The 13,737-nt window shown below is 41.0% G+C and overlaps 2 protein-coding genes across 3 annotated transcripts; one reads left to right on the top strand and one right to left on the bottom strand.

Moving 5' to 3' along the window:
- The first annotated feature begins 490 nt into the window (after positions 1–490).
- On the top strand, positions 491–7,340 carry LOC131889102 (pyruvate dehydrogenase (acetyl-transferring) kinase, mitochondrial-like). The gene is given in 3 exon segments (XM_059238108.1): positions 491–645; positions 5,552–5,883; positions 6,127–7,340. Coding segments are annotated over 2 exon segments (1,287 nt in total). The 5' UTR covers positions 491–645; positions 5,552–5,610; the 3' UTR covers positions 7,141–7,340.
- LOC131889105 (pre-B-cell leukemia transcription factor 1-like) lies at positions 6,677–9,693 on the bottom strand. Of its 2 annotated transcripts, none has more exons than XM_059238113.1 (5): positions 8,873–9,693; positions 8,443–8,611; positions 8,083–8,360; positions 7,754–7,954; positions 6,677–7,654 (listed from the first exon to the last, which is right to left on the bottom strand). In XM_059238113.1, the coding sequence occupies exons 1-5, from the start codon at positions 9,113–9,115 to the stop codon at positions 7,463–7,465; spliced, it is 1,083 nt and encodes a 360-aa protein (XP_059094096.1). In that variant the 5' UTR covers positions 9,116–9,693; the 3' UTR covers positions 6,677–7,462. The 2 variants fall into 2 exon arrangements, with proteins under 2 accessions (XP_059094096.1, XP_059094095.1); XM_059238112.1 differs by having other exon boundaries at positions 8,867–9,693.
- Positions 9,694–13,737: the final 4,044 nt, after the last annotated feature.

Genomic DNA, 13,737 nt, shown 5'->3' on the forward strand with positions numbered 1-13,737 from the left:
CGATCGCCACGACCCCCCCGCCTTTTCATTGTCGTCAGAACAAACAACGCATCATGGTAAGTCGTATCGAGTCAGTCATCGTTATTATTATGTAATCCTGTTCAAGTTCTTAGCGTTTCGGCTAATGGCCGCCAGAGATTTGCTCCTCCATGTTGTTTGTACGCGAAATTTAGTGATTCCTGACGCAATTCTTCCCTGCTTCCCGTTTCTCTCCTCGCCTCCCTTTCTTTCAATGAGAGCGCCGACGTTTTTTTCGGTCGTTTTTTCGAGCCTTGTTGATGTAACAAACGAGAAATGTAGAACGTCGACGACCTTTGTACTAGTAGTGCTTTGTACTCCTTGAAACGCACATTGGGCATCTTTCCCATCAAGCAGTAAGGTCTCACTGCGATCTCGTTGATCTACGTCGGTTTTCCCGCACGTGTGCAGTGTACATTTATGTGTGTTATGAACACCGGCCGGGAGGAAATTCTGAAGAATTTCATAACTCTCTAAGTAAGATGTGAGTGAGACTGACCATTGAATTTGGCAAGGAGTCAATTGTGGCAGTTTTCCGTCCGAGGTGGGGTGATTGTTTTTATCCTTAAGAGACGCAGACTACAAAGTTGGTAACTCGTAACCCGGCATCTACCAAATACTACAAAGGTAGGGGCCCTTGGCTCGTCTAAATGATAACAAAAAAAAGAGCAATGTTTTGGATGCCATAGAGGTTCTCCAAGTACGATCCGAACAAGATTTCCCTAGTCAGAACCTGATCCGAATCCGCAAGAACTCGCTCGATTGGATTCGCATCCCATGTGCAACTCACTCAAGGCCCTTGTAATTGTCGGTAACCAGTTGTTTTGTCAGTAATGACATTACTGCTCTATACTTCTTTACATTGAAAAGTGGCGAAATCATTTAGTAGCTTTACTTCTCTTTTGCGGAATTAAGATCCCAGAGTTCCTTCTCGAATGGATATGATACAGTATGGAATAAGAGCGATTTTAAGACCGATGTAGATATATTGGGACACTTTACGTCAGGAAACCGAAAGGGACAATTTTGTGGTAATTAACAAATTCATGTCCTTCAAAGTACTTGATACATTTGTAAAACACGTTTCTCAGAGGCCTATTTTTTAAAGCTCTTACCTCGGAGTTATGTGCTTGGTTAGCCGTTATGAAATTACATTCGCCAAAGTGGTGAGTGAACACAGATTTTAGGTAACGTCCATGCCTTAACTTGAAGGAGCGAGCGTTTAAAAGATTTGCGTCGGATTAGTATATTTGTACTATTTTGTTGGGTTTTTAGACGCATTATCCTAAAAATTTAAGGAAGATTAAGCGTATTGAGTATATTTTAGTTAAGTGGTTAAAAAACATCGAATTTGCTTTATGACTTTGATCTCGTCAGATCAGTGGTACACAAAAACGTCCTTCGATTTTTTTCCTTTTTGTGTCAATGTCTCCAAAGACCAACATACATAAACAATACCCCCCTTACGATGCAAGAAATATATTTTACTTTCTGCACTTCAGAGGGCGCTTTGTCATTCAGCCTCTATCAAGTGAAGGGCCGATTGGGCCCATTCCTTTTTATTAAATTACAATGCCTTTGTGTTGTTTTTGGCTAATTCTATCAAAATCTTATTTATAATTAGTGCCCCTTGTCACATAATGTCCAGTAATGAAATTGCGTTCCAGGGAAGGCAAGAGCAGTTTATTTAGCAATCTACCATGCCTCTTCCCGTTTACTTTGGGCCGTGTGACGTTGCAAATAAGGGCCCTAATAGTAGATGAAGCCAGGTGTGATAACTAGGGACTGGCAAAATGTGCAAAATAGCAAAGCCTTTTAGAGACAAAAAGGTTTGAGAAATAAGCCTCAAAGGTGCAGAAGCAGGTGCAGAAAGGGTGAAAAAGTGTAACTAAAGGAGGAAATAAAATAGAAAAAGAAGGGATATTCAAATTTATTTCAAAGTAGTACGAATTTGAAAAGTGCCTTCTTGAACAACCAAATTTTGCCTCAATTTTCGACAAAATTGACAACTTTCTTTGAATTGGGTCAAGAAATGCTTCTCCATGCTTGTTGTTTCTCTTTTCCCAGAATAGATAGATCTGCACCATGAATTTAGTTTCTACAAAGATCTAAGAGAAAAAAAGTTGAGATTTTTCTTCCTCAAAAAGAGAAAGATAGGAAATCTGGAGGAGTTAACGAAAGCAGCTATGGTGCGTTTTTGGGGCTGCTTAACTATCTTAGCGCCCTGCTTAGCTTGTCTGTATGGACCTGAAACTGGCTCTTTTCATATCTGTTTTCCTTTATTTCTCAACCAAAAGTGAAGTACTTTTGGCCTTCACAAATTAAAAATTGACGTCTATTGTTCAAATTCAGCTTTGCTTATCTTTATTTTAGCGGCAGCCTTTGGTTTCAAACTTAGAAACCAAGTGCAACGCCAAGAAAGTTTCAATTTCTACAAAAACAATAATTTTAGGCCAAATTTGCAAAATAAAGTGCCAAGCAACAGTAAAAGGTGGAAATACAAGTGAAAAGTGGAAATGTGTTAAAAAGGAAAAATGGTCTTTAGTGACAAAAATTCTTTTTACAGAATTTACCCCTTCCTATGGATTACTAGAGGTTAATAAGGGTTTGCATGTTGTTATTTTCAAGTTTATCTTCAAATTTTCATGTTAATTGCAATCTTTGTGACCAAAAATTGCCTTAATACTGACTTAACTTCAGGAAGTTCTTTAAAATAATCATTGTGTAGAGATTCAAATGTTTCTCTATAAATCTGAGGTGATCAAACATCTACTTTTGGGCCTGGTTTTTCTTAAGAGGCACGAAGAAAAATAGCAAACTATTTACTATAATACACATTTTTTCGTTCATAGCATTTTACAAGAAACTTATTTTGCAATCTAGGACTGGTCCGCCCTGGACCTTTGGTTTAGGCTAGAGATCAGGTAAACATGAAATGATATTTTTTTCATAACATCTCACGATCTTGGCATTGTACCTGCCAGTTTTGTAACTAGTTGCCAATTTGTTTGAAAGTTTTAGGTTTATTTCCCAATTTGTTTGCCATTTGTTCCGTTTAAAATCCTTTTTTTTGTTTGTCGAAAAGCTGCACCCCTAGTCCTATCAGAAAATGCGTAAACGCAATTATAGCAGATATTTTCGTAGCGTATCCCCTTCACCGCGTATCCGCTTGACCCCTTCAAAGAACCAATGAAATTCTGCGCCGACCGAAAATCTCAACTCAGATTGGTTGAAGCATAAGGCCAAGCGGTCAAGGGGATGATAAGCCACGAAAATATTTGCTAGTCATTTTGAAGTAATCGGTTGGATCAGAGCCCTCTATCCACTTGTAATATTCATTAAACTTGGATTATATTTGCAAAAACCTCGAACTGTGAGATGGCTACGGGATAACTTGTTGAAAATTCAATAGTCATTTGGAGCAGCTAAGGGGAAATTAAGTTATTGGAAATTCAGAATAAGTTTTTAATGTCAAGCTATTGCCTCGGGGCTAGTTCAAAATAATCAGTCCAACCACTAAACCTTTTTTTCCCCTAAGCAAATCCGTTGTAATTTTAGAGGCCACAATGCTCGAAAGATAGTAGTAGCAAGCCTTATCTTTGCATCATATTCAATATCAATGTATCTCATATACCCTTCGTCAATGAATATAGGTATACATAGTGAACGCTTGCTGGATCCTTGTGGACCAGAACACAAAGTTAATCATCCAAATTGAGACAACAATTAGGCAAATCATTGCAAATCACAGTGGAGCTAGCCATCGCATCATCCGTCTATAGCTCCGATAGGCAGTGTCATAGTCTACATCAGTTTGGTTTTCCGTCAGTGGGTGTGGTTAGCGCCTAAAAGTGTCTTTGAGAAAGGTCGGGGAGGAGAATCAAACACGAAACTTCTCTCTTGATAGGAAACTGCGCGAATCTCTACATGCCAAAAAATTCTCTATTTCAAGAAAAAATTGAATGGATTAATATAAAAACTCCCAAACGACAAAAAAGGACAAATACTTTGAAGTGAAATATGCAGCAAATATTACCACCATTCGTTGATTACTGCCATGTCCATCCCCATCATCACGTACCCAGGACGATTTGTCATATTAAAGATCCACGCAATTTCAAATGGAGACATTGATTTTTCCAATAGAATGCAGTCTTCTTGTCCTAGTTCTATTAATTTTCAATTACTAGAAGTGTGCTGGCACCTGTTCACAATCTGTTGCTTAATAGGGTTACCTGACTGGGTACATCTAATATATTTTACCCTTAATGTTGAAAGTCATGCTCATTGTCATTAGCTCTAATGTTTGGGTCTCGTAAGTCATGATATTGTTTACTCTTTGTCTTGCCAAGAGGAAAAGGGTGAAAAAAGATTGCTTGAAATACCAATGTGCAAGTTTGTTAATCTCTCTTTGCCCAGCAACAACTTTGAATCACTCAAAATAAATTGAAACTCTCCGCCATAACAGTGTTGGGCAGCGTGTTAAGACAATAATGGCTTTTCTTGAAACGAGATTATTCAATTACTTAATTAAGTAGTTAAAAAGGATTTAGATCATTATAACGCTTGGCGAGGTATTTGGAAAATTAAACGCCATGTTACACATGTTGGAATACAAAACCAAGTTTAAAGCATCCTCTAATTAGAAGTAGGGTTAAAATATTTTCCCAAGGTCTCTTTCCGTCTCTACATGCCGTGATACGAAAATGGTATATTTGGAAATGTTAGATATTATCGAGCTGAATCAATCTCGCCATTGAAACAGAAACTTAATTCACTTTTAGATCGTGTACTGAATCACTTTTGCATCTTTTTGCTTGACCTTGAAGAAAGTGAAAGTCCTCATATTTTTGACATGATTTCCAGACGTCTGGATGGGATTTGCTTGTCTGAAAATGATTAGCCTCTCTATGTAGTACGTATGTTGTTCTATGACCAACATAGTGCAAAGATGCAGTACACTCAGACTTCTGATGCACATGGCAACCGGTTCGATTTTTTTATTTAAACCCTTTTGCCTTGTTCAAACACTGATGTATCCGTACCGCCTTTTTGCATCACTCCTAGCTACTATGAGAACGTACGTACGTTAACAAAGTCGTATCACGTTCAAAGATCGTGGTTCGGGATTCATAGGAAAAATCTGTATGAGTTTTCTTTGGGAAGGTACTATGAAGTCAGCCAGAGTACATTCGAGGGGCAGGAGCTTGAACTGTGGGCTACGATTCAGTTTGCTTGGCGAAGAAGTGGCGTGATCCCGTCTCCTTTCTCCTGGTCTCTTCATGTATCTACGGGTACGTGTGCGTGTGTGTGTGTGTTTGGTATGTGTGCGAGGAGAAGGAGAGCGGCGTTGACAACAAATGTGTCTGAAGGCAATTGAGAGGACGAAGTAGGAAACAGGACAGACACTTCAGCACTATCTCAACAGTTGGGACTTCTTCATGAAGCTAACATTTATAAATCCGGACCTCACTTTGTCCCAAGGGCTCAACCGTGATACATACTCATCATCCACATTGTCATTCTACTACAGATACCTCGTGCACCCAACTATCCACTGAGTGGAACCTTTCCCATGGTTAGCCGACAGTGATGTTCGCCAGAAAAATGAGGATCGGACCGGTGACCAGAAATATCACCAAACTGCTGGACATGAAGTCCATGCAGAAGTTGGATGAGCTCTCTCACTTCAATCCATCGCCTTTGAGCCTTCGACAGTTTGTAGAGTTCGGCAAAATCGCTTCGGAGGCTGACTCGTTTGACTTTTTGAGGCGGGAGGTGCCACTGCGAATGGCTAATGTCATGAAAGAAATCAACCTTCTACCCTCGGTCTTGCTCCAAATGCCTTCCGTTTTGTTAATTCAGGTATGTCTTTTATATTTTATATGAGTAATTCGACTTATTCGATTGATGGTTTTCAAGCTAATATCCACCAAGGATTCTTACTGATGGCCAAACAAACCATTTCCTGGACATGTGAACATACTATGTCAGTTAGTCTCTTATGCACGACGAGTAGAGGAAAACATTCGCAAAAGCTTTGCGAAAAAGAAATGTTCCCTTGGTTCATCTGGAGTTGCCTCAAACTTGAACCCTTTTTGTTTTTAGGAATGGTATGCCAGAAGCTTTATGGAGCTATGTGCCTTCGATGGGCTGCCCGGTGAACGCGAAACATTGGGGAAATTTGTCAATAACTTGGCTGAAATACAACGTCGTCACGTGAATGTGGTCCAGACCTTGGCGCAAGGCGTATTGGAACTTCGGGAATCCCATAGCATCGACAGCCATACAGAAAATAGCATCCAATACTTCCTTGACCGCTTCTACATGTCGCGCATTAGTACCCGAATGCTAACCAACCAACATCTGGTGCTTTTCGGCAAAGAAGATGAAAAAGCAGGGGCTCCACCGCCGGTCATCCAGCCCAACCGGATTGGAGTTATTGATACGGACTGCAAAATCAAAGGCCTTGTTGAGCAAGCCTTTCAGAACGCAGCCTTTCTCTGCGAAGAGTACTAATTTGCGGCTCCTGACATGGACATCACGTTGAAGAATGCCATGACCCCTGGCCAACCAATCCAGATTTGCTACCCTCCGCAGCATCTCTATCACATCCTCTTTGAACTCTTTAAGAATGCCATGAGAGCCACTGTCGAGAGTCATAAGAAAGGCCAGATGGAGCTGCCTGACGTGGAGGTCCTTATCGCTCAAGGAGAGAACGATGTGTGCATTAAGATCAGCGATCAGGGTGGTGGTATCTCTAGAAGGGTTAGTGATAATCTCTTCACGTACCTTTACTCGACAGCACCTCGTCCTTCGATGAATGCCACCAAAGCTCCTCTAGCTGGTTATGGATATGGTTTGCCTTTGTCCCGCTTGTATGCCAGATACTTTCATGGAGACTTGATTTTGAACTCCTTCGACGGTTATGGAACAGATGCCGTGGTTTATTTGAAATCCAACATCGACGAATCTACGGAGCTCCTGCCCGTGTTTAACAAAACCTCGTCGAAGCAATACAAGACTTCCACTCCTACAGCAGATTGGACCAATCCGTCATCGACCATGAACCGATTGTACCATCCATATCAACACTATCAAACCAAGGTTTCCTCGACTTAATATGAATTTTCGATTGTAGTCAGTCAAGGCGTGAGGCGAGCCGCTTACTTCGAATGAACATTCAATGCTACAAGAGTAGAGCATTGCGTCATATACCACTAACTACGGAATGACATCCAATTATACCTTTCCAATGATCAGTCAGTTAAAAAAGTCTATTAAATTAAGAATATACGCGAGAAAAATCTCTTCCAAACATGCATAGATGGTTGGCCTGTTACTGGGTAAATTTTTGCCCACTTTATTTCTCTGATGCTTTTTGAAAGCTGCGAGTTCGATTTTGAAGTAGAAGCAATACAACACTGTCATTTTGACTTTGGATTTAATACGTAAAATTTCCTCCTGGGGGAACCGGCGTTGAAGACCCACTGCTACCTCCACCCCAATCTCCTCCAGCTGGGGACATCATCCCACTAGTGGCCGCAGCTTTGGCTGCATACATGTTGGCTTCTTCTTGAGCTTTGACAATGTTCTTTTTGTAACGAATCCTTTTGTTCCCAAACCAGTTATTCACCTAAAACGCCAAAGAGAGGAAGGATCAATTAAAAATAACGACCACATCGCTTTTGCCTTGAAGCAACGCATGGTTGCTTGACTGATCCATTAGTCTGACCTGCGAAACAGTAATATTGCACTTTTTCGCGAGTTCCTCTTTGGCTTCTTCAGACGGATAAGGGTTTGAGAGGTGTGAATAGAAATACTCGTTAAGAATTTCTGAAGCTTGTTTGCTGAAGTTCCTTCGTTTCCTTCGAGCATCTAAGAAGCGCGATCGGAGGATCATGACCGCTTCACATGTACTTTGCTTGAGTTGCACCTGCCGAGAGAGAGAGAGAGAGGGGCTTATGGACATCAGATGACACACCGATCAAAGGCCTCATTATTTCAAGAGATATTTCTTCTTGTAAAACATTGATCTCGATATGCCAAGAAGTTACTACTCACCTGAATGGAATTAAACTTTTTGTGAATGATCTGCACCATCCTTTCAATCTCCTTGGGCGTAATAGGCCGTGTTCGCGATTGTTCCCGCAACAAGTTCATAACATGAGTGGTAAATTCGTTGCAAGCTTGGTCATATTTTTCTAACTCTTGATGGTAAATGTTACGGATTTGTGAGAGTTTATTCCTGTAGTCTGAATGCTCTATGGTTGCCTCATTGCTACTGGCAGCGGCCGCCGATGCGTTGGCCGCAGCATTTGCCCCGCCTCCCTTTTCTGGGCCTAAAAGAGAAAAACAAATGGTCGACTCTGATGGAATGCATGTGACGATAACTATAATCGTCATCTCAATCGAAAGGCTTACCCGCCACGCCCTCGGCGATTAGCATGTTGTCAAGTCTCATTAGTTGCGGATCCGGCGGATCATCGTCCTGGACGTTGCGCAGACTCAGGACGGTTTTTTCTTTAATTTCGCACAAAACGGAGAAGAGCGCCGGTTTCATTCGGTGGCAATTCAGAGTGTGTTTTCGAGCCTAGATGAGAGGAAGAAACAAGTTGCTCAATCCGGAAGGGCACTGGTTTCTTCCAAAACTCCGGCCAAAAGGCTCAAATTCTAGACATCATATCCAGATGTCAAAAGAGCGCTCAGACTGATAAATATGGACACACCTTAGTATCAAAATCACAATTGTTATTACTCGAAGGTTAATAGCAAGCCCATTGCATCATTGTACGGTCAGTCTCACGTCGATCACGCTTTCCCCTTGCACCCGCAAACAAATGTGAACCTGTGCCTCGTCTAGTGATTGATCCGTGATGGTCATGATTTGGTCCAGAATGGTACCAATATCTGCATGTCCTCGAGCTCCTTCATTGGAACCATCGCCACCCATGCTTGAAGAGCTCCCATTCCCGCCATTGGAACTGGGATTTCCACTCCCATTGGAGAGTTGAAGTTGATCTTGTCCTCCATTACCATGCATCTGCATAGCATTCAAGTCCAGTCCAAATCCCATTCCATGCTGGTAATGATGCATCTTGTCCACGGAACAAATTCACTCACGCACAAATAAACCACGAAAGATGAATTACTTTGATCCAATAAACACCGTCACAATGATCAAATTCTGAGGTGCCTCAATTGCTCATTAAGGAACATAAAAAGGTGCTTGTCTGGCTCCATAAATTTGCTTCTCTACTCCTTTCTTCAATGGTTTACATCTTTAGTGCCAGTACAATCAGAGGAAGAATTGAAGGGGAAGTTGATGGTGGTGGTAGTAGTAGTAGTGGCGGTAGTAGCGAAGCAGCAAAAGTACTGGTAGTACTACTAATGTATTGGTGGCGGTGGTGATGTGATGGTGATGGTTGTAGTTGGGATGGTTTTGGTGGTCGTAATGGTGGCAGTAGCAGTAGTAGCAATGCACAGAGAGAAGCAGTGCACGAAATTCCGACTACTAAATCTAGTACTGTTCCAACTGTTGTAACAGCCACTGGTGGGGAAGTTGAAGAAGATGAAAAAGTCGAAACAGTATTTTCGAATCAAGGAACAGGAGGAGGAAGAGGAGGCGGGGAAGTTCCTTGGGCTTGGATGGAAGCTTGCCTGACTGACTGACTGCTTGCTTGCTTGCTTGCTGGCTTACTTGCTTGCTTCACTACTTCCTTCCCCAATTCTTTAGGGTGTGTTGACCGACACGCAAATCATCATCGTCGTCGTCTACTTCTTTCTCGGTCGCCTCTCCCCTCTCTGCCCAAACAGTCTTCTTAGATCAAAGGAATGCTTATGCTACTGGGGGAAAAACAGGCACTCAAAGTGGGGAAAAGACAAACTCGGGAGAACTCCTGAAGATGGGGGAGAAGGCAGGGGAAAAATGTACTGGTGCGACATCTTTACACTGAGGGTTCGGATTCATGCGTTCCTTTGCCAGGGCAGCTAAACATACAGACTCAATCTTACAATGCCCTCGTTTTCGCACTCGTACGAGCCGTGCCCATATCAAAATTTCTTGGCTCACATCCAGATCCTAAATTCGGGTCTTTGGCTTAGATTTGAAGATTGATAAGTAAACCATGGCCTCACTTACATTGATTCTAAGAATGATGAATAGTATGCATGATCATAAACAAATTGAATCCCAATGATTGAACGAAAGGATTTGAGCTCATAGAGTATTGATCAGTGCTCTTGCTATTTTTGCTCCAGACTGCAAAAACTTCAACACTTCAGCAATCAGGTAAAGCCACATTTTGGGCTTTAGTTTTGGAATCCCATTAGTCCGATCTAAGGTCGGGCTAAGTCAAAATCCGATCAGAGGTTTCTGCTTTTGTGGCCTTCCATGGCACTACTTCAAATGGAATCACAAGCATTTCAAGATGAAAAATGTATAATTCTTATTTTACTTGGCACTTCAATAATATTTGATCCATCAACGAAAAATAGCTGCTGGATTTAGTTAGCCCTGAACAAAGGATTGGTCAGTGATTTGCTTGAAAAAAATGTCAAGTTTGAGTTTAAACTTTCAACAGAATCATTGCGTCGTTTATATCCTCTACGAATATGAAAGGGACACATCTTGGACAATGGAGGAACCTGAGAACAACAGAGGAGCATTCTTTATTTTTGTTCACGGGCTTTTCTAACCACTATAGGGAATGTAATCTCTAGTACTATCAAAATGAAAGGTTATAATTCGTTGATTTATTACCTTTCAATATTTATATGATGTTTGGTCTACCAACGAGTTTGAGTTGGCAGACAGAGCCAGTCCTTGAATGTAGGGTTAATCTGAAATGCTATCTAAAAATTTGTCCAAATCTGCCTTGAAAGATGCTACTGGATCACAAAGGCCTGCGTATTCCCTACAAATATTAGAGGGAAGCAAATTCAACAATGCAGGAGCCCGAGAAAGAAGAGAACGAACAGGAGTGAAATTCCTTTTTGGAGCATGTGACATAGTGGTCTGTGTCTAAAGCCTCCTTGAAGATGTCTCGTCGTCCGATTGGGTCAAGAGGGATATGAAAAATTGTACGGCTCCGCCAAACATATGAAGGAATATCGGGCAAAAGATTCGTTTCAAATATCGCTATAGGTAACTGATCGAAGAGAGTTAGTCGAAGACCAGAAAACCCTTTGCCACACTTTAGGGTCGACAGTCTGTTGACAGCAATATTTTGAAGCCAGGATCTGAGGGTATAGGTTGAAGTGAGGAAGTAAATTATAGAGTTGTTGCAATGGGTTGGAAGCCCAAGGTACCGTTTGAGGTATATAGAAAACACCGAGTCCGTAGAACTCCAAGCGTTTTGTGGAATTGGAGATGTGATCCAGACCGGGAGCGCGTATTCGTGTATCGGTAGAATAAAAACTTGGAATATCCGCAAGGCTAACGAGAAAGGGAGGTTTTTCAGCTTTAAGCGCGGAAACAAGAAGCCAATCCTAGCCCTCACCTTTGTGTTCAAGTCCATCAGGTGTCCAGATGAAACCATTTGAGAGGAGAATGTTATTCCTAGGTAGTTGAACTTATTGACTCGTTCCAAAGCATGCTCATCAAAAAAGAATTCGCATTGTGGCAAGCGACCTTTGTGTAAAACTAAGACCTTCGTTTTCGCCACATTAACCTGTAAATTGTTCAACACACAGAATGTGTCAAGGTTGTTTAAACCTTTTTGAAGGTCTTCTTTGGAGTTTGCAATCAAGCTCCCATCGTCTGCATACATGATCACTGGTATGTTCATTTCGCCCATGGCAATCCCGTCATGATGGAGGTGTTCGGGAAGATCATGAAGAAATATATGAAATAGGGTAGGGGAACAAGGGTCACCTTGTAGAACCCCATTGTTGGAGAAGAAGGCCGATGAAAGCCTACTTCCCGAGCGAATATGTATAGCTAAATTATTTATAGATTCTATCTTGGTCCTTTGCCAGGCTACTGGAATCTTGGCCATTCCTACAAGAAACTAACTTTGTTTCGATCGTCAGCATAAGAAGAGAGACTGGCAGAAATACTAAGCTTTTGAAGCGGGCCAATGAAAATTATAAAAAGGAGGGGCACTAGGATGGAACCCTAGGGAACACCTGACCTGACATAATGTATGTCACTAAGGGATCTCTCGACCTTATCAAATTGCTTCTTGTCATGAATGAAGCTTCTTATCCATTTAGAACCTTGCCTTGGATCCCAATGTCATGAGTAGGGAGGGGCAAAATGTGTAAAAAGAATTTTTGTCATGTAAGACCACTTTTTTACACATTTGCACTTTTCACTTTTATTTCCACCTTTTTACTGTTACTTTGCACTTTATTTTGTATATTTGGCCTAAAACTATTGTTTTGGTAGAAATTGAAACTTTCTTGGCGTTGCAATTGGTTTCTAAGTTTGAAACCAAAGACTGCCGCTAAAATAAAGATACGCAAAGCTGAATTTGAACAATAGACGTCAATTTTTAATTTGTGAAGGCCAAAAAGTACTTCACTTTTGGTTGAGAAATAAAGGAAAACAGATATGAAAAGAGCCAGATTCAAGTCCATGCAGACAAGCTAAGCAGGGCGCCATGATAGTTAAGCAGCCCAAAAAACGCACCATAGCTGCTTTCGTTACCTCCTCCAAACTTACTATCCTTCTCTTTTTGAGGAAGAAAAATCTCAACTTTTCTTCTCTTAGATCAATGTAGAAACTAGATTAATGGTGCAGATCTATCTATTCTGGGAAAAGAGAAACAACAAGCATGGAGAAGCATTTCTTGACCCAATTCAAAGAAAGTTATGTCAATTTTGTCGAAAATTGAGGCAAAATTCGGTTGTTCAAGCGGGGCACTTTTCAAATTCGTACTACTTTGAAATAAATTTGAATATCCCTTCTTTTTCGATTTTATTTCCTCCTTTAGTTACACTTTTTGGCCTTTTCTGCACCTGTTTCTGCACCTTTGAGGCTTATTTCTCAAACCTTTTTGTCTCTAAAAGGCTTTGCTATTTTGCACATTTTGCCAGTCCCTAGTTATCACACCTGGCTTCATCTACTATTAGGGCCCTTATTTGCAACGTCACACGGCCCAAAGAAAACGGGAAGAGGCATGGTAGATTGCTAAATAAACTGCTCTTGCCTTCCCTGGAACGCAATTTCATTACTGGACATTATGTGACAAGGGGCACTAATTATAAATAAGATTTTGATAGAATTAGCCAAAAACAACACAAAGGCATTGTAATTTAATAAAAAGGAATGGGCCCAATCGGCCCTTCACTTGATAGAGGCTGAATGACAAAGCGCCCTCTGAAGTGCAGAAAGTAAAATATATTTCTTGCATCGTAAGGGGGGTATTGTTTATGTATGTTGGTCTTTGGAGACATTGACACAAAAAGGAAAAAAATCGAAGGACGTTTTTGTGTACCACTGATCTGACGAGATCAAAGTCATAAAGCAAATTCGATGTTTTTTAACCACTTAACTAAAATATACTCAATACGCTTAATCTTCCTTAAATTTTTAGGATAATGCGTCTAAAAACCCAACAAAATAGTACAAATATACTAATCCGACGCAAATCTTTTAAACGCTCGCTCCTTCAAGTTAAGGCATGGACGTTACCTAAAATCTGTGTTCACTCACCACTTTGGCGAATGTAATTTCATAACGGCTAACCAAGCACATAACTCCGAGGTAAGAGC

The sequence above is a fragment of the Tigriopus californicus genome, chromosome 10 (genome assembly GCF_007210705.1).
Source record: "Tigriopus californicus strain San Diego chromosome 10, Tcal_SD_v2.1, whole genome shotgun sequence".
In the NCBI taxonomy this organism is placed as follows: domain Eukaryota; kingdom Metazoa; phylum Arthropoda; class Copepoda; order Harpacticoida; family Harpacticidae; genus Tigriopus; species Tigriopus californicus.